Consider the following 26,012-nt stretch of genomic DNA (forward strand, 5'->3'; position numbering starts at 1 on the left):
GAGTTCTCAGTGTGTGCAGGATTCAGGGAGACGTTGGCAGGCGGCCGTCTATTTCATTGTATGGTGTCTGCCCCCGTCCCTGCCACAGTATTGAAGCAGTCTAAACAGATTAAAGTGTTACTGGGGATCACATCACAAAATACAGCCTCCTTGCTCCGTGAATATAATATCTACAAATGTCAGAAATCAAGAGGCTCAGGAGACTTAGCCGGGCTCTGACAGCAACAAGAGCTCAGTTTCAGTAAAGTATCAATCAAAATTCAGCGTGATGTGAGTGTGTGTGTGTGTGTGTGTGTGTGTGTGTGTGTGTGTGTGCCCGTCGTATGCACAAAGTATCATGAGCCGCTGTATGTAAAGCAAGCCGTAACGCCTTGAGCTTGTCCCCTGTCAATCTCCCTCAAAGCTTAACGGAGGAGAAGAGAGATGTCAGTGGGTGGAAAGGAGAAACCCACACAAATGATATTGTAAACACAAGATTACACAGTGTGAAAAATGTAAATCCACTGTAGGCAACTGAGCGATTACTGCCGAAGATTATGTCGCCTAATTCCCAGTGCAAACAGACAGAAGATGCCGGTGGGGGATAAATCCGCCACTTTGAAGATTTCTTTATAACGGTATTAACGGCATTAGGTGCATTTTATTTGAACTGCTCCGGGGTTTGCTGTTCCATTTGAGTTTAAGCTAAAAAAAAAATCTGCATTTGTTTTTAACGGTAATAAAATGCACCACCAACGTAACATTCACGTCACAATGGCTGATTAATGAGTCTGTCGGCAACGTTTGGACGTCTCTTCCCCTCCGCTTGGTCCTGTGCAGATGGTTTCAGTTTGAATGTGGTGTTCTGCTGTGTGAGTAGAACCTGTGATATTCTAGACTGTGTGGTCAGTGCGAGACCGGATTTGGACTGCGCCAAAGTGCTGTGCTGAGGGGAACCACCTCTCCAAGGGTGGTCCGAAAAAGAGCAGAGAGGGACTATATACGCTCGGAGATCTCTGCAGTTTGCAGCCACTGAGCTCCCGCACAATGGATTTGCGAGGTGTCACGGAAAGCTCCTCCGAGTCTTAAGAGCGCGGTGGGAAATGAGGAACAAGCAAGACATTTAACGGCGCACACACCTTTGTGCCATTTACCGTTAAAGCTAACAATCGAGATCCGTACATTATTTCAAGGCTACAGACAATAAATTTTCAGCTATCGGTGATAAAAACCCAATTCCAGCTTCAGAATATTAATAGAAATCTGGCTGCCTGTATTGTCTGTGTACCAACTGTCCGTCCAATAACATTCTTTATTAAGCTGAGTTTGATCGAGACCTCCTTATTTTCCACGTCAGATGCGTCTGGCTTCGTGACAAGCGTAAAGAATGGCTGTAAGCCGGCCTCCTAGAAAGTGGCGAAATTTATTAGTCCTGTCACCCATCAATCACCCAAATGGATTTCAAACCGCATTTTAAAAGCTAATTTTCCAGCACTGATAACCTACAGGAAACAGGAGCACCATTATTTATGGACACTTCCAGACTTGCTAAGTGCGGCAGGATAAATGTGTATGAGGACTATCATCTATTCTCCTCTCTTTCAAATAGGTATTAAAAGCACGTCTTTCCTCAAGGAGCCAGCGTTGAGGTTTTTGAGGTGCCAGATCCCCCCCCCCCACCGTCTACAGGGAATGTGTTTTGTTTTGTAAAAGGAAAAGGGAAAGCTGACAGGAATAATTCAAAAAAAAAGATTGGGAAGAAAAGGAAAAATAAAAGGCCTGATAACGGAAAGGAAACTATATCATCATTCTAGAAAAGAGAGATACTTCTGACAGCTGACAGGGGCTCATATCGGAGTAGAGGGAGTGCTTCTGTTAGAGACCCTGTTTTCTTTCCTCATAGTTTGTCAGATTATTTGGAGAAATAGCGTTTGAGGCATGAGGATAAACTTGAGCCGGTAAAAGGGTGAACTTGAAATCCTCTCATCTGTTTTAACAGAGCCCGACGAAGAAGGAGGAGGAACATTTTTGATACACATATATATATATACAAATATAAAATGGCAATGATTCCTAAAATGTTGTTGAACCATAATCACAAAAAAATGTAATTGATGCTTGATATTTTTAAGAAAATATAAATAATAAATATATAGAAGTTAAACTAAGAAAATAAAACTTTTTTTCCCGAATTGATGATAAATCAATTGGGCTGTAATTTAAAGTGGCCTGTTTGAGATCTAGATTGCTTGTCAGCTGAAAAGACGATCTCATGCTCAGGTTATATAAATATAAATAATAAGCTAATAAAAAGCTATACATTACAGATCAGTAACTTCAGAGGGCTCGGTCCTCAAATTCCTGCAATTTCCTTCTGCAAATGACATAAAAATCCCTTGACTTGAGATAAAAGACTTGATAAAATGATAACGACAATTTATTGTCAATAGAAATAATTAACTTCATGTTCTTCAGGTCACTGGAAGCAGAATAATGCACTTAAACACAAACAGGGACAGACTGCAGGAAGGCGAGGGTCTCATGGTTAAAGATTTCCCCTTTTATTCTATTTATGCTCAGAGAGCATTTGTGTGAGGCAGCCGGGAGAAAGGACAGGGCCATGCTGATTCAATAAAACACCATTATACTCCTTTTAAAAGCTTCAATTGGTGACATGAGCAGGGGGTAATTATAATAAATACCCGTAATCAGTGACAATTCTATTCACAGGCATGGTGACTGGTTTCTATCCCACACACACACACTGAACACATGTCACTTTTAGAGAAACTCCGAGGACAAGTGGTCTTTTCTTACGTTTTCAGTTGTCGTAACAGACTCGGATAAGAAGTTGAAAAGAACACGAGGAACTTGTTTGAGGCGCAAATGCTGCTGAACCCTAAATGTAGCACTACTCACAAAAAATGAAGAAAATTAATAGACTGACAATAATATATATATACACCTACATTTATAATAACCTGCCCAAACAAGACACAACCTCTCATTCGACCAAAAATATCACTGTCATTGAACGAGTGATCCTATTAAAATGACAACCAGATATATGCGGATCTGTAACGTCATGAAAACCATCAGAAAATGTGGAAGACTTGAAAAATCCAAAGGGGAGTAAATAGAAACACATTCTTCTGTATACTGCTGCTAGATAGAAGAAAAGAATACCAACAAAAAATACACTGTGCATCAGCAAGTGAAGACTGGCAACCATATGGTGATCTCAGTCCACTGCTTTCAAAGTAGCCTATAAACTCAGAGAAAAAAAAAAATACACAGTAATTTCCCCTATGAAAACACATCAGGATTGATCATGCGCCTGTCAAATACCAAGTGTTAAGTGACTGTATCGCCGACATCATGATCGGATTATCACAAATAGTACACATGACTTTCATCTCTGTAACTCCGCTATTTCTTATCATCACCACACTCTACACGGCTGCAGGCATGAGGACACCAAGCTAAGATCCAAATGCTTCTAGTTACTGGGTATGACGTTTTCGTTTGTAGATTGAGAAATAAGAGAGGACACCCGCTGAGGAATGGCTATTGGACAAAGACGAAAGGGAAGCAACACAGCAGCAACGAGATTAACTCCAGGTCATCTGGCGTAACGAAGACAGACGTGCGCGCGTTCAGACGAGGGATGAGGAGCTGCACTGTACGCGGAGGTGAACCCCCCTGCACGGCCAGATTTCGAGGATCCTCCATCTTTCATCGGAAATGGGGCACAGTCAGGCGATGCCCGGCTCTATTTCAGCGCCCGGTGAAATTGATGATTGTGTGAATGGGCGTTTTTCCAGAGATAATTAGCACAGTGTGCAAGGTTAAGCGTACCTCGAGGGAATAGAGCTCGGTGTAGGTCAGGGACAAGTGCTGGTTGAGGGGATATCAGCTTGCAAGAACAAAGCAGCATCGAGTTTTCAATAAGATCGTGTACGAGATGAAGAATAACATATTGAGATAGTGGACTAAAAAAACTGAAAGAGGGTCTGTGCGTTCAAAGGATTTAGCTTTAGTGGAGCGGGCAGAGTCGAAACCTCTGAAGTCTGCATGTTAACCAAAGCAAAATGTTGGCACAATGAGGTTCACCAATGTTATAGAGATTTCTAGAATTACCAGATGATACTGTAATCGCACGGATTTTAAAACACACATATGTCAATAATGGAAAACACAGGATGTTGGCATTTGCACAGGGAGCAAAGAAGATGCTGCTTCTCGGGACGTCAAAGGCGAATCAAATGTTTGAATTATACGCGATACCCTTCCAGGTTGATTTTTGTTTATACAGTCAGGCTCCACCAGAGACCTTGGCCTTTCTCTTCTGCCTCGGAGGGGTCATCAGACCTTGAACCCTCTGAGGCTGCGTGGCCGTCTAAAAGGTGCCCCCCCCCCCCCTTTTGTGCTCGTGGACGTCTATTAGAATTGATAACCCTTTCAGGCGAGACCGAATACTTCGGGCATATCGTGAGCAAAAAGGTTCATTCCATCACAAAGTTATTATCCACGGCGGATTGTTACCATTCATCACGTGCGAGGGGTGAGACTCACTGTTAGTCAAGGGAAACGGCTGTTTCACTGCCTTGCCGCGGATCAATACGCGGCGCCATTTTCCTTTCTCTCCCCCGCTCCGAAAAAAAGTAATTATACAGAAGAAATGTTGACAATCAATAGACTAGTCAGGTAAGGTTAAGGTCTGCAGTGGGGGCCAGAGGAGGCTCCTCCGTCAGCTGTCACCGATGCTGCTGATGTGAACATGGACGTCCGCCTGGGAACAAAGGGAGGTTTGTCTCCTTCAGCCCCTTTTACATTTCTGTTGGGCTGATGGTGTCGGAACAATTAGCAGCAGAGGAGAGCTGGAGAAAGAAAGATGGAGAATGAGACGCGAGAGATTCACTGAAGTTCGGATTGTGAATACTTGCGTTAATATGTAGGAGCGTCTGCATTTGTGTGCGACTTTATTAACTGCTCTATGGGTAAATGGTGCAAACTCAAATACACATAAATTGTCAGCATCATATTTTTGTTGTCTGTCGTATAAAAATAGATTCTGTGAAGAGGATAATGGAGTAACAGCTCATTATTTGATAAGACAATACGGAGGCATGTAAACAGACCGCTGAATAAATCTGACAGTGTATTTTAAACGGAGGATTTACATATTTTTGTTGCAAGAAACAAACATTTGCTGCTTAATTTACTCTTCAGCAGCGTCTGGCACTGTGTGAGAGAGAGCTGCAAAACGAGACAGAATTTACAGTACGGAGACGGTGAGGTGGTCTTTCTCGGGGCATTATTCTTCTTCAACGAATTTATCAGCTTCGCCTTGACATCTACTTTCACTTTAGACGAGCCTGAACTTTATAATCCACTGGCGCGGTTCAGAGGTCAACAGCAGAGGGGACCAGGGGGGGCAGGGAAAATCACTCTCCCCATGAAAAAAAGTCTGACATCCAATTTTCAACTTGATTTATCAGTGCAAAGCTAAAATTGATAGCGTGTCATTACTGGGCAGGGAGCTGTCTCGGAGAGATGTATCAAAGCCTCCTCGTTTTGATTTAGCACAGCGGATCAATACAACCCTATACTGTTTCAATTTGAGGAGTATTGATTTTGCTATGCTGACTCTATACAGGGGGACATTCATCATCAAGCAAGCATATAGTATGATCCACCAGGCCACCATAGGGTCTGATCTGCTTATTCTCCACTCAGATCACATGACTGCAGAGCAGCTGCTTTGGAGCCTTGAACAGATTATTTTCTCATCGCCGGCTTTTGTTGTTTCTGCTGCCACACGATTTCTTACACTGTTTGCCACAAAGAGAATCGACGCTCACAATAGAGCGGCCCTGGAATTCAGATATTGGTTCAATGGACAAAACCCAATTCCTAATTTTACTTTAAAAGCTTTACTGGGCAAGTTACATCAAAGCTTAGCCTCCAGTCTTGTTACCTAACCTTGTCAAGAGAAAATTCTCCTTATGATCCCAGTCATCCAAACAGAGCTGGGTAAATCTGCCTTTTGCTCTCAAACACCAAATGCTTGAAATGAGCTGCACGATGTTTTAAACTTGGAATTATTGCCATGTTTAAAAACCTTTTAAAATAAATGTTCATATCATTGCTTTTAACAAGTGCTGTTTATCTTCCATAATGTTTTTTTGCCATCGGTTGTATGCTTCTATGTCAGTTCTGTGTTTTTAATCTGTTGTAGTACACATCTTTTTGTGTTATCTGTTCCTGCTTGTATTTCTATAAGAAACCTTCTCCGTTCCCTTGCTGCCCATCTTGACCACGACTCCCTGGCAGAAAACATAGTGTATCTCAATGGGACCCTCAAATAAAGGATGAACTAGAATGCATACCTCCGAAAAGGCCCAATCGTCCCCTTGAATTCTATCAAGCTGCAGTAAATTGCACAAACTTATAGAAATCTGTAATTCAATATGAAGGGTTCTTTTCATCAAGACCCATGAATCGTCCCTGGGAAATCAGTGAAGATGTCAAAAAACTATATTTAAAATTCATAATAAAAACATGGATGCATCTAGTGGCAGACCGGGTTGTAAACACACACTGGTAAAAAAAATAAAATGATAAATATATAGGTTATACTACGTTCAGACTCCTGCCTAGAAATAATTGTGTTGATAATCTATTCAACACAAATGATAAATATCCTTCGGCGTGTCTCCAGGCAGAACTTAGGAGTAAAAGACAAAGCAATTTCTGTGCATGGGGGTGAAAACAAACATTAACAAGTCTCTCACACACACACACACACACACACACACACACACACACACACACACACACACACACACACACACACACACACACACACACACACACACACACACACACACACACACACACACAGCCACCTCACAATGCTTGAGGGCTTTATATTTTACAACAGCAGCATAAATGGGAAAGTTAATGTAGCATTGAATAAGACTAAGCTGTTGAACTGCAACACTGCCTTGAGCTCGTGAGCATATTGCATCATTTCTCTTCACCAGCAGGTTACCATTAAATTTGAATTTGTTGGAAGTTTTGCAGTATCATTTACAATGCACCCACGCTCAATAACCTTTTGTTTCAATGCAAATGCTTCGCCTCCGAGAGGGGCTCCATAAATATTTGAACAAGAGCCCAGAATTCAATCCAACAGATCCTGTCATGGGCTACTGCCATTCAGTCAGTTTTATTAAAATCTGCACTTGGACACTGTAAAACTCGTCACACACAAAGTATTTATTTTACAATACTAGATACATGTTTTGGTACATTTTGTTTCTCTGCATTTATTCGGAAATTACCACAAATGAATGGCCTGTTGGAAATTGAAAGGGGAAACATTGGATAAAGCCAAAATGTAGAAATCATCATAAAGTAAACAGACGGTGCAAAATCTTTCCTGAAGCCGTGAGAACACAAACCAAATGTTGCTACTTGGGTGGAAACTCTGAATGTCTCTTCAAGTCAAAGATCCGTGCAGCTGCCGGAATTAAATCAGACCAGCTAGAAGATTTTTTGGACGATGGCAAAATATGAAACAAACCTAAATTTAGCAAACATGCTCCAACATCTGCACTGTGTTTTCAAAACCTGAACCCAAAACTAGAGCTACTGTTTCAGCAAAGAGACCAAATTGGTTTTGACAAATCAGCAGTGGAGGTTCACCGAATGCAGCTCACAGCACAAATAAAACCGTTTGGACCACCCGTGTCCATTTGTTCGTTACTCAGTGGAGGTTTGTGGTCTGGGTCAGGGACAGACCGAGTTCATTTGGGTGTGAGTCCAGAGCTGGGGACGTATCCAGGAATTGTGTATCGCTTTCTTTACCACTGTGAGACAGGGCTTTTCTTTTTAACATTTCCACTGTTTTCCCAGGAAATAATTCATGGATCTTGATATTAAAAGCATTAGGCTTGTTTATACTGGTTGATTGTCAGGTGACTCATGGGCCTGGGCAGTATTATATTTTAAGTTACTGCAAATTTCTGCACCTATTTCCCACATATTTGTCTTAAAATAAAACCCACTGCTGCTTTACCTGCAAGCATCCAATGAAGATGAGCAATTCTGTATTTATAACAACTGCATGTGTGCTGTTACACCTATAACAATAGATTCATCGTAAAATCTGACGCTCGGTACAACATACAAAGTACGTTGTAACACTTCTGATGTACGCAGCTCCACTCCTGTGTGTGTGCGACCATGTGGGTGAAGGAGAGAAGTGGGAGGTAGAGCAGGAGAGCCCGCAGTTATTTTAACAGGGCCCGTGGGGAAGTCTGCAACTAACACCAGGTGCTGGGCTGTGTTACTGAGAGGGTCAATGAATGCCTGGACAACACTGTGGAAACACCCCCAACCCCCTTCTTCCACCCCAGTATGTCGGACGACTGGCCAATCAGCTGTCCCCGGGGGATTAAGCCACTCCGCACTGTAATTGCGTTTGCTGACCCGATCGCTGACCCTATCGGATCCTGGGAAAATGACATTAACCGGTGGTCCTGTCCCGTCACTGCAGAGTTTTCATGAACAGGTAACTTTAGTGCCCTTGGTTGGACCTTACACGGAGTAGCAACGGTTCAGCATGAAGACTTAACTTGGCCCACATTGGCCCTGAAGCTGCCCCCCCCCGTGTGTCCCAGGTGTAGGAGCTTACCTCTGGGCCAGCGTCCCCCAGGCGCCGTGCTTGTTGGTGAGGATGTTGACGATTTTCTGCTTCAGCTGATTGGCCGTCACGTGGTCTCTGTGTTTGGCGGCACTGATCAGGTGGTCGCACATCTTCTCTTCATCTTTCCTGTCAGCAGCATACTGGGCGCAGTTGGACTAATTTCAAAAGAAAAGCATAGTATGAGCCTCATTGTATATTAATGGCTTTAGCTACAGTGTCCACTGCCAAAAGTGATATCTGATATTGTGCTTATGGCATTAGAGAATGTTTTACTTGAATAAAGCCAGAATATAGAGCCTCTTAATGGAGCATTTGTCACCCTGAAAAATGTTATTGCTTCATTCAACACACTTGAGTGCATAAAGATATTAGTGGACAGCTGAGAGATATATTTCTGCTCCCTTGGAGGAGTGTAGTAAATCATGGCAAGCGCATGAAGGCAGCCCATTCCCTTCCCGCGGACAGATGAGGCTCCCTGCTAGGGATACGTGGATGGTGCTATTAGAGGCGAAGGGGAAATACTATAATAGATCCACAAAGAATATCGACTGTCAAGGTTTAGAAAGCTACAGTGCCCTTATAGCAAGAGATATGTTCTTGTCGCCTGATAAAAATGGTGCATTGTGCATTATTAAACAAAAAGCCCCATAAAAACAGAGTGTCTTTTGATGATTCTGCAAATATTACAAGAAATCAGTCAAAAAACAATGTTCCAAACAATGTTTGAGTAAATATTTAAGTGTCAGGACGATAAAATGTGAAAAACTATGATTTAAAATCAATTTCTAGAAGCCGGAGCAACTCTCTGAGCGTTCCAGGTGGCTAAAAGTCACAGAGGAGAGCCAATCTAACTCTGGATTGTCTCACTGTGCCACCCGGGGGGGGAAACTCCTGCTAATATTCAAAATCTAATTTGCTAACAGAAGCTGGAAGTTAATCGAATTGCCTGCTTCAAATTTGAATTCTGTCAGATATTATACTTTAACATATTCTTCATAGGGCGGATAACTCAATCTCTGCTTGTCACCTCACGTTACCAGGAGATGCTCTGACAAATATCAAATGTTATTTATCACTTTAAAGCGCATGATGCTTCGCCCTGACACCAACTTAATTGTAAAAATGTCTTATCCGCGTCGTGAATCTTCCATCTTGGAGAGCGGGTAATAAAGTAACGTCAGAGCCAGATGAAAAGTGTAGACTGTCTGGAGTTGACAGACAGAACGGATGGGGCCAGGTACACTTCCCCCTTCTCCTGACATTGCATATCTAGCCGTCTCTTCCAGTTTATCTAGCGGGTCAAGGATCCTCAAGAACTGTATATCAAGCAGCTGTTTGAGGATGGCTGCTTTCCCCAGATAAGAAACTCATCACTCCTCACATGTACAAGCTGCTAACAGAGGCAGCGGAAGTGTGGGTGTGAAGGGTTGTGTGATTACCTTACATGTGTGTGCGTGTATGTGTGTGTCTGATGTTCTACAATAACCACAATCGTCTACTTTGATACAAAAATATTTTTTATTATTCTTGCCCCATAACCTGTTATTTTGTTGATTAGATTACACTGAAAAATAAAAGGGGAGGAAGATTATTTTTCTCTTTTTACTTTCAATAATAATAAGAAAATAAAGTCTTAATAACCCCTTCATAACTCAACCTCACTAGCTTTTCCTTTCCTGTCTGAAACAGGAGGGGTTTCATGTGGGTGGGTGGGCTACACACAGACCATATCCCCCGAGTTGGTCAGCAAAAGCTCATATCACATTCCTAAATTAATATAACCGGCATATCCCTTTGCTACCAGTAATTAAATTCCTCAATAAGAGCAGTACGGGTGAGTTGTCCTCACGAGGACACGGAGGGACATGATTACTTAACATTTACGGACTAATGGCTGTTTTATGTGAGCGTAAATTGGTTTAGAGTTCATTAGGAGACACAAGAAATATTGTATTTTCAAAGCAAATTGTAAAATGTGACCTTGTCGAAGCGGTGACGTCAAACAAGCGCTGACAATTCTAGTTTCTTCTGTACAATATTGTGACTCTCTGCCCCAAATTTAATGTGTAATTTCAGGTGAAGGAAAAGGACGAATACCTCAAACTCTGCGTGTTTGTGGACGTCCTCCGCTCGTTGCCTGTTCAGGATGAACTCAGCCTCGTTGGCGACCCGCACTATGTGGTCCTTCATGGCGTGGCAGAGCAACCTATCACATTGCAGACAACGTTAAATGAAGCACTCTCACGTACATATTAATCATCAATTAGGAAACGTATTATTTCTATTGGCCAAAAGCTGCAGTAATGACGGAGCAGGTCTGAGGCCAATATAGCTTGTCGTGCCACATTGTTGAAAGGGGCCACTGGTAAACAGTATCATTTGTCTGTGTTATGGTGCACGGCAGCAGGTCAGAGACAGATCCCTCTGTAACATTAAGGAGGGAATGGAGCGTCATTAGAGCATTGAAGCCTGTCTGGCACGTTCCTGATTGACTGAGCATCGCTTCCCACTGACCAGAGCATCAACCCCCGGGCGCCCGCGCTGCTGACAAGTCTGGATAACTCCCCACATGGCTGATTCTCGACGCTCTGCCGTCTCCACCCATAGTCACATTGAAATTCCAGTATCTTTAATAATGGAAAACACCCTGGCCATTGTGTAGATTACATGCCATTTTACACACCATTAGGCTAGCTTTGTTTTAATTAAAGCGGCCCCTGTTCCTCTCCAGTGCTTGATACAGATTGTAATTTCCCTCCTGTCCCAAGGAGAGGCAGTAATCCCAAGGCTGCATTCATCAGCTGCTATTGCCTCTTTAACTGTTGACAAGCACTCATTAATAGACAGACGTACAGTGTTTAAAGAGAGACGCCCACAACGACAACCTTTGTTTTCAAACCAAGAATAGATGAGAAAGCAAGTTGACAAGTGATAGTTGGAAATGGAAAAAAACATGCACGTCCTCTACTAGAACCTCTGCTTTGGTGTTTTGTACAAAGGAAACACTAATTAATACGATACAATATTCACACATTGTCGGAATTAAATGATATAAATGTGTTGTTCATAGGCGGCTGTGTAAAATCAGTGACCATCACAGTTGTGCAGGTCTGAAGGTTGAATGTCCAGTGACTGAGAAAACATAATAATGTGAAGACGGAGCAACTACAATCCCATCTAACACATTCAGAGGTTTTCTAATTGTTTTGTTTGTCTATCATTAGATTTTTCAAACCATTTCATGTCCACCTCCTCAAAACTTTTAGACAAACACTTTTAGACACTATCTTAACGGAGCTGTATGAACAGATCTATAAACACTATACCCCTTCAACATGAGAACCTGGGGCAGTTCCCTCACATGGATGATGGATTACACAAACATGCTTGAGAGGAGAGTTAAAAGTAGTTTAAATAACAGTAAATTCATTATTAGAAATGATACTAAAATCTGGGGTTAGAAAATTAGAAAGCACTTGAATAGTAAAGATAATTCATATGGTTAAAAGGGGTTGAAATGTTAAAAAGACGTTTAGTTTACATTTACAATTGTCATCCAACTCCTGTTATATTCACAAAGTAACATAATTAATATTCAAGTCACAAAATGCTCTTATTTTACCCTCATACCTCGGGAACCTCGCAGCGTTTTTCATCATTCAACCTTTGGGGAAACACTAGTTAAACCTTGTGTGATAATTTCTCTCCGTTTTTCAAGGGGGTAGCAGGAGCAGTGGTTAGAGTAAAGTAAATTGATCGTTTACTTTTAGCAATCCACCAGTTTTAATAAAGGGAATTATTATTATTTGATAGTGGCCTCGGGATTCATAAAACAGAGGAACGGCACACAGCCACCAGCGGCAGGTGTTGTTGCACAGGCAGCAGATACAGCGTCTGTGTCAGCCACGCCTTGTAAGGCAAACAGATTTACCAGCCTATAACTACCTCTAGATCTGTCTAGTTAAGCAGAGCAGGTGTGCGGCGACTTGACTGGGAAATTGTGTATCTGTCAGCAGCACCCTGGACAGCGCCGTGTGGCCCCGCCGTCTGAAAGTCTTTGTTCCAGGGCCAGCGGGGGACACGGGAGTGGAAGCCTGGCCGGGCTGAGACAAGCGCCAGGGCACGGGGAAGGGCCCGGGCAGATGGGTCAGCAGATGGACAAGGAGTTTGAGCCGCCCCTGATCTGCTCGATTGGAAATCCCCGAGTCTGGCCACACCCAGAGAGGAAGAGGGAGGGAGACAGAAAGTGAAACACGGACACTGGTGACGGACAGTGAAACAGACGGAGATATAACGGAGCAGCCAATAAGAGCGGCTGACTGCGCTCTACTGTTGATACTCTTACTTCATCCAGACACAACAGTCTTATTTACCTTTGAACCCCAACAGAGCAGGCGACAGGGGCAAGAGGGTTTAGAGCTAATCTACGTCCTGCCACTTAATCCAACAGGCTTTGTATTGTTGCCGGGCAGAAAACAAACACACACAAACTGAAAACAGAGGAGATAAATAAACTGCTGCTGTGTGATTTACACTCAAATATGTTAAAGTGAATGGTTACATTACCTTCCCTCGTTGATTAGCTCAATGAAGGCCAGGCCGGCGTTCTTCTGAATGGAGTTCTGCCACTCCTGCAATAATAAGAGTTTGTGATGTGTTACCGACAGACGCTCTGCATCTTATTTTTGAGTATGGGCTGGAAATTGTTAGTTAAAAGTTCTGAATAAAAAACTATATGATATTAGAGGGGGTTTAAGAAAACAAGCTTGTCAGTATGGCTACTTTAAGCCCATAATACTAACAGCAAAGAGTATTTTTCCCCAGCAGCAGTGCAAAGTACAGAAAAAAGCAGAGTATGAATATCAAACTACCCTTTTTGATCCTCTGTGCAACCAGATATTTCAGAAATGCTTCACAGGAATCACATTTCAGCCACCAAATGTCATATTTTAACTGTAATTCAGATTACATTTTAATAGCTTGTAATCCAAGTAGGTAAAGAAAGCATTTAGTTTTATAATATATCCTTTATTAAAAAAAAATGAAAGGTTGAAATCCTGCACCACATGTGTGACCATCATTTCTTCCTCTGCGAAAAGATCTGTAAGCACAGGAGAGATGTAATTGTGGGATGAAACTATATCCTCTCACTTAAATACAGCCATTTCCTCTGTCCCTTACAGTGACAGATTACTGAGCCGGCTCGCCGGGCCCTGCAGAGTGTGCCTGGAAGGGATCCGAGCCGTGGGCCAGAGTGCCAGCACTTGCCGTCTCACAACATGCTCTGGAAATGATTAAAAAGCAGTTGGAGAGCGCGCCTTTCACTGTGGGAAATTCAGCTCTCCTGTATCCTCACCGAGGTACAAATGGAAGAGAAAACAGAGAAGGCCACAGTTCAAAAGAGGAGGGGGAAAATGAAAGGAATAGATTTCCAGGCCGACGTCTCTGTACGTGCAACTCAACGTTATCCACATATATATAAGTAACATCTAAATGTGACTATCCTATCACGTGAAATTAGGGGTAAATTAATACTATTGTTTTAAGGATATACAGGGATATAGCCTACTGTATAATCTGTAGTCATATACATGTAAAACAATGCTGCTTGTTCTCTGTCCCCGTCTGGGCAAGATAAGCAGCTTTTGTTGTGTAAACTACCTGAATAACTGACATTGACATTATTATGTATGGGCATGTGTTTTTGTACGTAGTTGTCTTGCCTGACACATACCGGTTCATGCAAGAGTACACAGCCTGACCCTGCGATGCGTTAAGTCAGGGAGATGGTGCCGACAAACTGCCGAGCATCTGGTCTCCAAATGTTCCCCATGACCCCCTTCCACTGCTACAGGATCTGCCTGGAATAAGCTGTTCCTGATTTGGACAGGGATCATGTACAGCCAGTCTTCTGAGGCTCAACTCGCGCCGCGCTCACGTGACAAAAATAAATACGGAAATCAAGGCAGATGTGACACTCGGGCGATGCCAGGGAAATGGCAGCAGGTCGGCGGAGGTATAGCGTGAACTAGTCAAATTTGCTATCTTGTCTGGGGTATGCTTGTTGACAGCTGAGAAGGAACTTCAGAGGCTCTCTTTTTTTTTTCTTTTTTATACTGGAGAACAGAGCTCCCAGAGGAGGCTGCCTTTGATTGCAGGGATTTTTAAAAAGTCCTCTGCTACCCATTTGAAGGGAATTAGGTCTGACGTGCGCCTCCTTCAAGAGATGTGATCCTTGATGTAAATGCAGACCGTGACCAAAGTGAAGCACCTCTGGCCTTTGGAAGTTTGTCTAGTTGCTTGTATATGAAAAGCTGAGATTTAATGCTGGAATAATTTAGCTGTTGACGCTTAAGGGCCGACAGAGTGACACCATATTGTCCAGTTTTATTATTGTTACAGAAATGTGTTATTAAAAATCCGGCAAGCGTTAGCATTTTTGTATTTTTTATTTTGGAGACCAGACAAATTTGTGTTTACTAGTCATTCATTCTATATAAAAGGCTTAGTTTCCTCACATGCCTGAGAAAAATAACTTCCTTTCTAACTCTGTGTTCTGTTGTTAAACGGTTTGTATACATTTCTGTTAACAAACAGCTGCTGCTGCTGAAAACGTTAAAAAATGTTAATGAGAGGAATGAAACAGAAGAACATAGTAAATCTGTGCGGGGGAATTCTTTGACGCAACATCCAACACGGGGAAACGTTGGACAGTGATGGATGGTACTGTAGTTTCACACGGGGCAATGGTACCAGTCCTCCATCTATCTCTGAAAAAACCCACCACCTTTCCGTGGACCTCAAATCCCCACAAGTCCCATCACCGAGCGAGAGCCACAGCTTGCTGGCCTTGAGAAGATTCAGTCTCCTCCCACTTTCATCTCTGTGAAATTCAGCAGGCCACTAAGTATTTGTGGTGTTTCAATCCAACCTGTCACTGCGCGGGGGCCTTGGCTTTTATCTGCTGCGCTTTTCTCTGTTATGCTCTGCACATCTGGAGGCCTTCCATCACTAAATCTCTGTGGCTCCACTCGAGACCCCCGCCCTGTATGTTTAAGCTGTTACAAGAAACAGAGCTGCTTGACCTTTTCATTCAGCTGCCAGAGATGAGGAGAGACACACAGTGTCTGCGGCCGTGGCCAGCCGCACAATGATTGCTGTGATTAGTATGCATAAATAAGGAAAGGCAGATCATTAGCACTAATTTATTCATAAAACTGACAGGTCACAAAACAGAAGGGGACTAAAGGTCAGCTAAATGCCCTCCTGGCTGTCTCAAAACATTAATGTTGAAATATGGGAGGGATGTTTTTGAAGTTGGCATTTTGTAGTGATGTCAGCCAAAGATCACACTGCATCTGAGAGGAGTCGCTGCTCTTTTTGAAAGCACTTCAGATACCGTGTGCGATACCAAAGATTTTATCAGTTACTATAATGCAGCGTAAATAGTCAGAATAAACACATTTTCTCATAAAAAAGCTGATCTATAAATATCAGCTTTGTCGTCTAAGAGAAATAATGTAGAAGTCGCAGATTATCAATGATCTATCAGTACAGAATGGTTTTTAAATCACATTAGGTGACAGCATAACTGGATTAATTACCAATGTTGCAAGGTAAGAATACAGAGCACTGGCTCATCGCTGTTTAAAAGGTTGTAGAAGGACATCAAGCTATATGCTGCAGTTTCAACTTCCCACTGTCTGATCGATATCTCAGCCTGGGTTTCATCCCTAGAGTCCCTAATGGCAGGAACCTCTGGAGCCGCAGTAATGCTATCTGTTTAAAAGGGGTGGGGGGGGTGGACTCAAACCCCTAACAGCACGCTGACGCTCTCTCGTCTGCAATAAATCCTAGATCTGGAAAAAAGCAACTTCCCACAGATACTCCACAGACAGGAAAGCAGCACAAAAAGGAGTCCGTCAAAAAACCTTGAAAAGCTCAACTATAACTCAGCGCTGGCTTCCCCATTTATGTGCATTTCTTTGGAGGAGAGCCACTGAATAATGGCCTCCATATAACAGAGGCTGAGCTCCCTGCTGAAGTGGGCTTTGGATTGCGGATACTGCGGAGCACACATAGTGGCAATTCCACCTCCTCAAGGCTGTGGCTCTGCCGTCTGGATCCACAGAGAGGCACCAAGTAATGGCTTCCTTATGGGCTCCCAATGCAAGACTGATGGGCTGACAGAAGGTATGTTAAATATCTTCTCTTCTAACTGCTACATCGGGGCTTTGACCTTCTCTAAAACAAGGGCTTAACAAGAGATCCAGAGGGTCAGCTCAGAGGTGATCAGTCACTAGCAGCGCCGCGCGAGGTGGGGCTCGCTCGCTCAAAGGAGGGCTGGGAATTAAAGCTCTGGGGTGTAGTGAGAAAGTTGCCGGATTCTCAGAGAGACTTTGGAGGCTGCATGTCGTCACTGGTTTGGACAATTGGCTCATGGAACATTTTCCAGGAAGAATTCACTGATAAGAGAAGCTCCGGCAGAGATTAAACAACTTGTGCTATATGTCATAAGCATATGCCCTTTAAGAATTTAACCAGTGATTAACCCTAGATTTATGCATGCACTAAAAGTCTGCAGTTGTGACAGGAATAAAGACGGAATCTATTTTATGTGAGTTTAAAATACGATTTGAAAGAGTTATAGCTGCACGAAATGGGGCTATTGGCACAGCAATTTCCCATTTGTGATTGTGCAATGTGTTAGTTTATATTCAAAAAGAGATGAAAGCAGATCACTGCACGCTGACAGAAAGGATGTTATTAGGAGGAGCGTGGCAGAGAAAGAGGAGAAGACGGGAGCGAGAGAAAGAAGACAAAGAGAATCTGAGAGAGAGAGAGAGAGAGAGAGAGAGAGAGAGAGAGAGAGAGAGAGAGAGAGAGAAGTGTGATGAGGAGGAGAAAGAAAGAAAGAAAAAAAAAAAAAGCTCACCTGAGAACAAAGCAGCATCACAAGCTCCACCACTGAAGTGCTCGACTTCATACACACGAGACCTGTGGCGGCAAAGCAGATGAACTGATATTAACCATAAAGGTCAGTGGGTAAAAGTATCTGTAGGTAGACTCTCACATTTATGATATGGTTTTAATAATAAATACAGTCTATGCTTAAGTTCAGACATACAGTACAGCATTTGGCATTAAAATACATTTTAGAAAAGGCCCCTTAAAGTGTTCTCCCAATTTGCCTGTTGTCAAAAAAAAAGGCATTTGCATCTGCACAGAGTAGAGGTGTGCGGAACAGATGTATTAATGTAAAAAGTGAACACCCCCTCCACACACACACACACACACACACACACACACACACACACACACACACACACACGCACACACACACACACACACACACACACACACATTCACAGCTTCCTCCCTCATCCGTAGATGCTGAGCCGCAGACAGCTCTCTCTAATGAAACAAGGGCAGGTGTGAAAAGTTCATTTGCGGAGACAATGGCTACAACTGCTCCCGTATTCTGCACCTCCAGCTCCTTCTGCTGCACTTGGGCGAGAACAATTAAGGTGCAGTCATTAGTAAAGGGGAAAATAAAGCAACTCTGCAGGACTCCTTATGGGCAGGAGGGAGGAGAAGTCGATGCCACGCGGCTGCGACTGTCTCAGGTATGACACCGTGTCAATCAGAGGAGAGAGAGCAACAAATTCTTCATCCAGGATTTATGCAACATATATTTAGAAAAATCGGTTTCACACTGTATATACTACATCTACAATATTAAATACGTATTATTTATAAAAAAAATATCAGCAGGGAAATATTTTACTTCACTCAAAGATGGATTTATTGAAAATCTTGAATGGCAGTGGCATGACAATATACTAATGTTAAATTTAATTCGTTTTTTGATTTTATGACACTCATGGATATGAGTTTCCTAAATATGCCAGATTCTATTTGTCTAGATATGTGACAATTGTTTATGTTTTCTCTTTTGTCATGTCGGGAAAATCCGTTCAGCAGTTTTTGTGTAGAACCATCCAATAAATAAACGAGCAGGGGCGTGATCACTTCTTTAGCAGAGGTAATAAATAGAATTATATACGTGTTTGTGAACTGTGATGGGTTAAGAAACTAAAAACTTGTTAGTTATGCACGTAAATTTAACTCAGGTTCTTATGGCCGAAGCACTTGGGCCTTAGAGGTCAACTAGACAACAGAATACAACATATTGAAGGAACTGGATGGATCTTGTTGATTACTTTTTTAACCCATCTCCATTCATGCAGTCTGTCAGAGGAAGTGTATTGTAAACGCTCTGTGCACAAGAGAAGGGCCACATCCTCTCCGAGTGCCGCGGCTGACCCCTTGTTATAGCAGTGACATGCTGAGCCATAAGTCAGTCCAGTGTGACACAGGAGTCAGGTGGCCAACTGACCCTGGCCTTGTGCTGGTAGACAAACTAAATGCATTCTATTTAAACATGCCCTGCCAGTCCCTTCCTGTAAACAGGGCCGGGTTAAGGCACGGGTGAATGTGGCATTGTGGGGTGATGTGTCGGCAAGCTGGGCCACTCAGGGGCCAGCAAGAAGCAGGCGGCAGGCATCACAACAGCGGCAGTGTTCACACACAGGCCTTACCCACCAACTCCAAGTGTAAATCTCAGGGTGCACTCAACATAATTGCTGCAGTGACCACATGTCTGCAGGGGGGTGGAGGAAAATGGTGAGGCAAAGGGGCACGCAGGGCACGGGAGGGCTCGACCCCGGGCAATCTAAGGAGTGATGGATGGCTGGTAATTACTCGTAAATGGAGTGCCTTTGCACTACAGCACAGTATTTCAACTGTGAGCCTGGGAGGGCCGGGGGAAAAAAGAGGAGAAAGAGAGGGAGAAACGGCAAAAGTAGTTCAAGCTTTTTGGACAAACACGCTGCAACTGGGACGGACTGAAGTGGATCAACCGAGCTAAAGATTTAACGTGCATTTGGTAAATCTGTGCACTGGTTTTTGTTTGAGCCGTGTCAGGAGGCACTTTTCACAGACCCAGACAGGGTTAAACTGGTGAGGAGTGCCGAGGCCTGAGCTGTCTATCTGCAACCCTGTTTGTGGGGTTACACTCTCCACTCGGCTCTGGTTTGTCAGCTCAGTCAGTCCGCTGACAGACTTTGAGTGAAAGGGTAACAGACATATTCGCACTTGTCAAGGCTACGCTACCTGATTTTTCTGAGCTTGTGCAAGTAGCATCAGCCACATGTGCACAGCACGTCTATTTACATATGTACACGCATGGTGTACGCATGATGTGAGGAGGAAAAATAAACTGTTTGTGTAATTTTCGCTGGAATGGAAATATTTCTCAAATGGCCTGTAATGGCTCTAGAGAATTGAATTCACAATTTGACCAATTGCTTTTGACAGTGTTGGTTTATATTAAATAAATAAGATCCTGCTTTTGAATGAGACTGGTCAAGATAAGCTTAAATTGAATACCAGTGATCAAATGTTCTTCAAGTTTGGGATTCAGCAGCTTATTAATAATATAAGCAAGCTTTGCAAAACTAAAACTAAAATTTGATATGATAATAAAATACTAGAAATTAATTATGTCCAGGAAAAAGCGCATGTTGTGTCAGGGGACAAAGGGGATAAAGTCCCACAAAGTTATTCTCTCAGTCTTCTGTCAGTCTGTGAACATCTGGAACTCATATCAGTCTAGTTTAAAGTTAAAAGGGAGAGATTTGAATTTATCTTTGTTCAAACTGCAAGTAGTGAGACTGTAAGGCCACATATATTCTGCACCGTGCACACACCTACACACACACACACACACACACACACAGGTTGTGATGGCACTATGTTCTTGTGAATATGAGCCAACACAAGCCTGAGAAAGAGAGTGGCAGTGCCCTCACATTCAGGCCGAGTCCCTGAGGTTGGGAACAAGTAGACCTGTGAGTGGCTGCCAACCTGAGGCCTGAGGACGGCACCGAGAGCCTCCACACGGCCGCCGGGGAAATAGGACTCAAGCCCAGAGTGGTGCAGAGGCAGCGGCAGAGGGATCGCACACTACTGCAAACACCGAGCTCAGCCGAGCCAGACAGACCCGAACTTAAATATATACAAAGTGGCTGATGTAATGCAATTTTATAATGAAAATCTTCAGGGTATTATGGTGAAGACATTAATCCTGAAGGCTGTGAGATTGTGACAGAAAGTATCAGGTCGTTGCTGCAGTGATCATGATTCCAGGTTTTAATCACAGTGTTTCTATAAGCATCTGTAATTCACTTTACTTTCCATGTGAGCGGTTTTGGATCGAACTCTGCAGAAAAGTCAAATTCTTTATGGCAGAAAACAGAAAAAGGTTCATTGTTCTTCCAATATAAATACAGCTTAAGTTTTCAGATTTTTCCTACAATGGCATGCAGTCATGTTGGAAATGTGATCTCAGTTTTGAGAAATATGAACACTGAAAATATCACCCGCAGCAAAAACCTCAAATTGTGGAACACTAACGTTTAAAATTCTACGTCCCGAATTTAAAAAATATGTATTTTAAATGATTCATGCAGAAGACAAAATACGCAACAAGACGAATGAAGGGGGAAAGACCCCCAGCTTGAGTTCAGAGTAGTGACTCTCCTGTCAACACCGACCGCTGCTGTGTATGCATCCATCAACGAGGCAGCCAGGAGCGCACAGACAACAATAGGGCGATGGGACAGGACGCCACACGGAGCTCTGAGAATAAACCCCAAACAACATCTATACCTTCTATCAGCAACTCTTGACCATGGCTGCCCAGCAGGGTGCGTGATAGGAAAGGTGCAAAGTCGACAAAGATCTCCCTCAGCAGGGGCGCCACCTTCTCCAGGGCCCTCTCCAGCTTTGTAGTGATGCTGTCAAGAGAACACATCGAGACGGAAGGTGGGTAAGGTGGCTCTTCCATGAAGGGGGAGGCATGAAAAAAGCAGTGAGACTCCCACAGTTAACCCAGTGCACACAGCAGTTAGTGTTAGTTAGTGTGTGTTCCAGGCTGTCGGAGTCCCGGTGGGTGCAGAGAGGAACCAACACATTTGAGTGGATGCAAACCGAGCCAGATATGGTTGTTTTCGCTGGACAAGATTTCACGTTGTAACTATTTTTTTTATTTTATTTCAAAAGAGGATTTCCCAGCAGTTGTTTGCATTCTTTCTGGAGACATGTAACCAGATAAGGGTTCACGGTTGTTCAACTCTGCGGAGGGAAGTTCCTTATCTACACACTCGGCACACGCTGTTGTCTGACATTATCTAAGCACCTCAGAGAAACAGTGAACCGGAGTCATGCAGCTCAGAGTGTGTGTGCGGGCAGAGATATCAGTCGAGCTGCAACATACAGTATCTCCGCTGTGCTCCGGTGTGTACGCCCACAGATATAAGACAACATGAGGGGAGCTGAAGGGTGAATTCCCAGCAAAGATGGACAGAAAGCAGCAGGACGGAGAAAAACAGAGCGAGGGGAGGATTTGTATTAGTGTGCGGTGTAATTTGCCTTCCAGCACCCAGGGAAAAACACAGCAGAGAGATGACAGAGTCGTATAAAACACAGGGTGCAGGTGGTCCATGTGGCTAACAGAAATGTCCCTGCCTCAGACACTGGTCTGCACCTCTGGAGGCTGCATGCAATCCTGTCAGGGAGCTAAAGGGGCTGGAGCTCGGGAGGTGCAAGTCCCTGGCATAGTGGATACTCCGTAGTCCACTTCAAATAAGACACTGAAATAGAGAGAACAATAAAACCACAGGCAGCACTTGCTTCATGCTGTTTTGTGACCTCCGCGTCGGGCTAATGAACTAATTATAAAATAATTTATTTGTTCACCCGACTCTCTGGCTCAGATATTGTTTTTTTTTCCTCATCTAAAATGTAAGTTTGCCGCGAGCGGGGTCTGCAGCGAGATAGTACTATCATCGACTTCACCGTTACGCTAAGTGATGTCAGTTACTGCTGCCATGGCAACTGAATCTCTGTTCTTCCAGCAGAACATGCTGAGGCAGAGAGAAGGAGCGAGAGAGAGAGAGAGAGAGAGAGAGAGAGAGAGAGAGAGAGAGAGAGAGAGAGAGAGAGAGTCTGGAGAAAGACCTGGGCGTTCAGCAGTCAGTGGACGAGCAAGACTAAGGACATCTGTCACAAACTGTTAGGGCGAGTGAGAGAGAGACGAGTCAAGGTCACAAGAAGATTCATACAAATACACAACTGCACACGCATTTGTCCAAACTTTGACAAAACGTTAACACAAAAACATATAATTTGTGAAATTATGTTTTGACTTTGTAGGGAAAAAGAAAATGTCTAATTTTAACAAATCCAATGAACCATAGTTTGATAATCGTGGGCAGCAGACTTTCCTCAAATATTATCATTCAATCAATGAAATCAAAGAAAAATAAGGAGGATTTTCTTTTTAAAGATAAGCTCAAACAAAATAAATGAATTCGTGAATTTAAGGAAATAAAGTAGTGTAAGTGAATGGAGAGGACGCTGTTGTACCTCATGTTCTCTACTGTGTCTTCAGGCATGGGGGCCACCGGCTGCACGGCAGGCAGGTTTTTACTGGTGGCTCCAGTTACAAAACTGGAGGATGAGGAGGATGTAGGGGGGGCAGCCTCAGTGGCTCCTGCAAGGAAGACCAGCGGAGACATGCAACATTAGTGCAGCACAAAAATATATATATATAATGTATGTTTTTATGAATCTTTAACCATTTTACAGAAACAGTGAGGATTGACTTTAAGGAAACAAAAGCACCAGTAAAGTAATTCATATTTCAAGTGTTTTGATATTAGGACAGTTCAGTTGTCAGAGTTTAATGATGAAGCTTAAGAAAATCAATGAAATTGGTTTCAGGTTTCAATGTGATTTCAGGCAGAGATTCTTTGTAGCACACAGACTAAAATAAAAGAAACAGAATGGGAAACAGAATGGGACATTTATAAAAACCCGAAACAATCTGGCTCCCGACAGTCTTCAGCAGTCAGCGCAAAATTCAACCAAGTCAAACAAATGGAAAACGTGGTAACGGTGTCAAATCCTGCACCAAATCTTTAACTAGATCCAAATGCACCGAGCTGGGTGTTAAAAACCAGAAGAAGAAGAAAGAAAAAACTATTCTGCTTTCCAAAATGACAAAGATGAAGAATTCAGTGAGATTTGAAAACAAGTTCCGCATTGAATTTGTACAAGTTACAGTTTTTGTTAGAATTAAAGCAAACATTTGGGTAATGTCCAAGTGTAAAATCATTATCAGAGTCCTTGTGAGAAAGTGGGATCTGGGGGAGGGCCTGTGGCTTTAGCTGAACGCACACTTTTAACTTGGATACATTTCTCACGTTGCTAAGAGGAGGTTTGAAAAGGCGACAGAGCAAATTTAAAACGTGTTGGAGCTCCTGATGGTTCTTGGTGCTAAGTGGGTCCCCTTCAGAAACCCTGGACAGGAGAGCTGAGGCGGAACCATGAGCGGCGGAGCCCCAGGAGAAGGAGAGTGACCGCAGGGAGAGGCCGGTGATTGAGAGAGGAACACACAGGAAAGCCACGTGTACAAATTATTTTTTACTCTTGAAAATACTTTAATTCTATAAATCAGAGAGATTAAAATTGAGCTTATTATTTGGATGCTTTAGGAGGAACCAAGTGGTTTTGAGGCGTTGAGCTGATGCAGAGACTGAAAGGAAGATAGAGAGCGCCATCTAGTGGTAATAATAAGCCCCTGCACAGGCAAACGGCCTCACATGATTCAGAGAGAAAATATTTTTTAGTCTTGTAACAGCATCTATAGATGAAGAGTGATTGCTGAATAGAAGCTCTCTGAAATCTAGTATTTTTTTTTAATTTAACCACGTTACCTGAGCTGACCCTGGTGTGTTTGCCCGTGTGAATAAATAAAGTATATTCCAAGTTAACTTGTGCCTGACCTACCCGTGGTGTTGATCATGCTTTTTGGGGTCGCGGTGGCAGAGGCAAAGATGTTGGGGGTGCTGCCAGCTGTCAGGCCGGCAGAGGTGCTGCTGCTGCTCCCCACTGTGTTAACTGCCAGGCTGCCAGGGCACGTTTTCTTCACTGGCACCATCACGCTCCTGCAGGACACACACACACACACACACACACACACACACACACACACACACACACACACACACACACACACACACACACACACACACACACACACACACACACACACACACACAATAAAAAGGAACAGTTAGAGTATTAGAAACATAAATTATACAGTTTTAGAGTAAATTAATTCCATATAAATGCAAAAATGAGAGGGGAGATTGTGTGTTTGTGACATCTGTTTAACAAATGCAATACTACACAACACCACACTAAATCCCCAACAGCTCCAGGAGGCGATCGCAGCTGCAGATGGTAACTGAAGACTCAAATTGTGATAGTGTCATAGCATTATTCATAAACTCATGGCTTTGATCTAACAACATTAAAAGGACTTGTGGGCTTGTGGGTGAAAGGCACTTTTCCAGTTTTGTAGGAAGGTTATAGTTCAGGCCACTGGGGAACCAAACCAGCCCGAGACCAGGGGTTATGATCAAATTCGCCTTATAGAAGACGAGCTTCAGGACAGAAGATGTCAAAATTCCAGACTTTCAGGCATTTCCTTGACTTTTGATTCAAACAGTAACTTTCTAATCCTCTTATCTGAAACACCCCTAGACCACAGCAGATAAAATAAAATGTGTGCACGTTTGAGAGCAAAAGAAGAATAGCAATGATCTTGATGAGAATGCCCAGGACATTTGGAAAGGTAAACATCCTGACCTGCAACTCCATCATTCAGCGTGTAGCACGTGCAATGCAATCACATGCGAGAGGCTGGAATAAATAAACCTGAGGGCAAGAGGCCGACCAGGCAGCTACTGCACTTTCCCCTGAAATCTGCTCTTGTCACCAGAGGCCCCCGTGCTGCCCTCTGCTCTGTATTCGGAGAAGCTGGAAACATCCTCAAAGCTAACGACAGGCTCTCCCAGAGGAACTTGGCAGTTGTTACCGACGCACATTTGCATTGCTACCAGCTGTGTTCAAACTGACAGAACTACACCTCGTTGCCTTTGAGATTCAAGACCTTTCTCTCTGGCATTTGCACGGCACAGACACACAGAGCGGTATTTGTGTGAAAGGAAGTACACGGAGAGTGCAGGTATATTTGGCCGGCACTCTGCAATGTTTTTATATTGGGTTCCTAGATAAACACCCTTTTTTCTCCCCGAGAGACTTTCTGTCGTAGATATACAAGATCTGACACCAAACAGCTGAAAGGTCAGAATCTTGCATGAATACTGAACCATCAAGTCAAGAA

At 43.2% G+C, this 26,012-nt stretch overlaps 1 protein-coding gene across 4 annotated transcripts in view; it reads right to left on the minus strand.

Moving 5' to 3' along the window:
* The window catches only part of nbeab (neurobeachin b), a 178,802-nt gene that overhangs the window by 71,667 nt on the left and 81,123 nt on the right, over positions 1-26,012 (minus strand). For all 4 annotated transcript variants that reach the window (XM_034605171.1, XM_034605173.1, XM_034605172.1 and 1 more), the window contains 7 exons: positions 24,611-24,768; positions 23,186-23,312; positions 21,428-21,555; positions 17,631-17,692; positions 13,262-13,326; positions 10,793-10,901; positions 8,684-8,850 (listed from right to left, as the gene is read on the minus strand). In XM_034605171.1, coding sequence (XP_034461062.1) covers positions 8,684-8,850; positions 10,793-10,901; positions 13,262-13,326; positions 17,631-17,692; positions 21,428-21,555; positions 23,186-23,312; positions 24,611-24,768 — 816 coding nt within the window. The remainder of the gene's footprint in view (positions 1-8,683; positions 8,851-10,792; positions 10,902-13,261; positions 13,327-17,630; positions 17,693-21,427; positions 21,556-23,185; positions 23,313-24,610; positions 24,769-26,012) is intronic.

Source organism: Hippoglossus hippoglossus, chromosome 13 (assembly GCF_009819705.1).
Source record: "Hippoglossus hippoglossus isolate fHipHip1 chromosome 13, fHipHip1.pri, whole genome shotgun sequence".
NCBI classification, from domain to species: domain Eukaryota; kingdom Metazoa; phylum Chordata; class Actinopteri; order Pleuronectiformes; family Pleuronectidae; genus Hippoglossus; species Hippoglossus hippoglossus.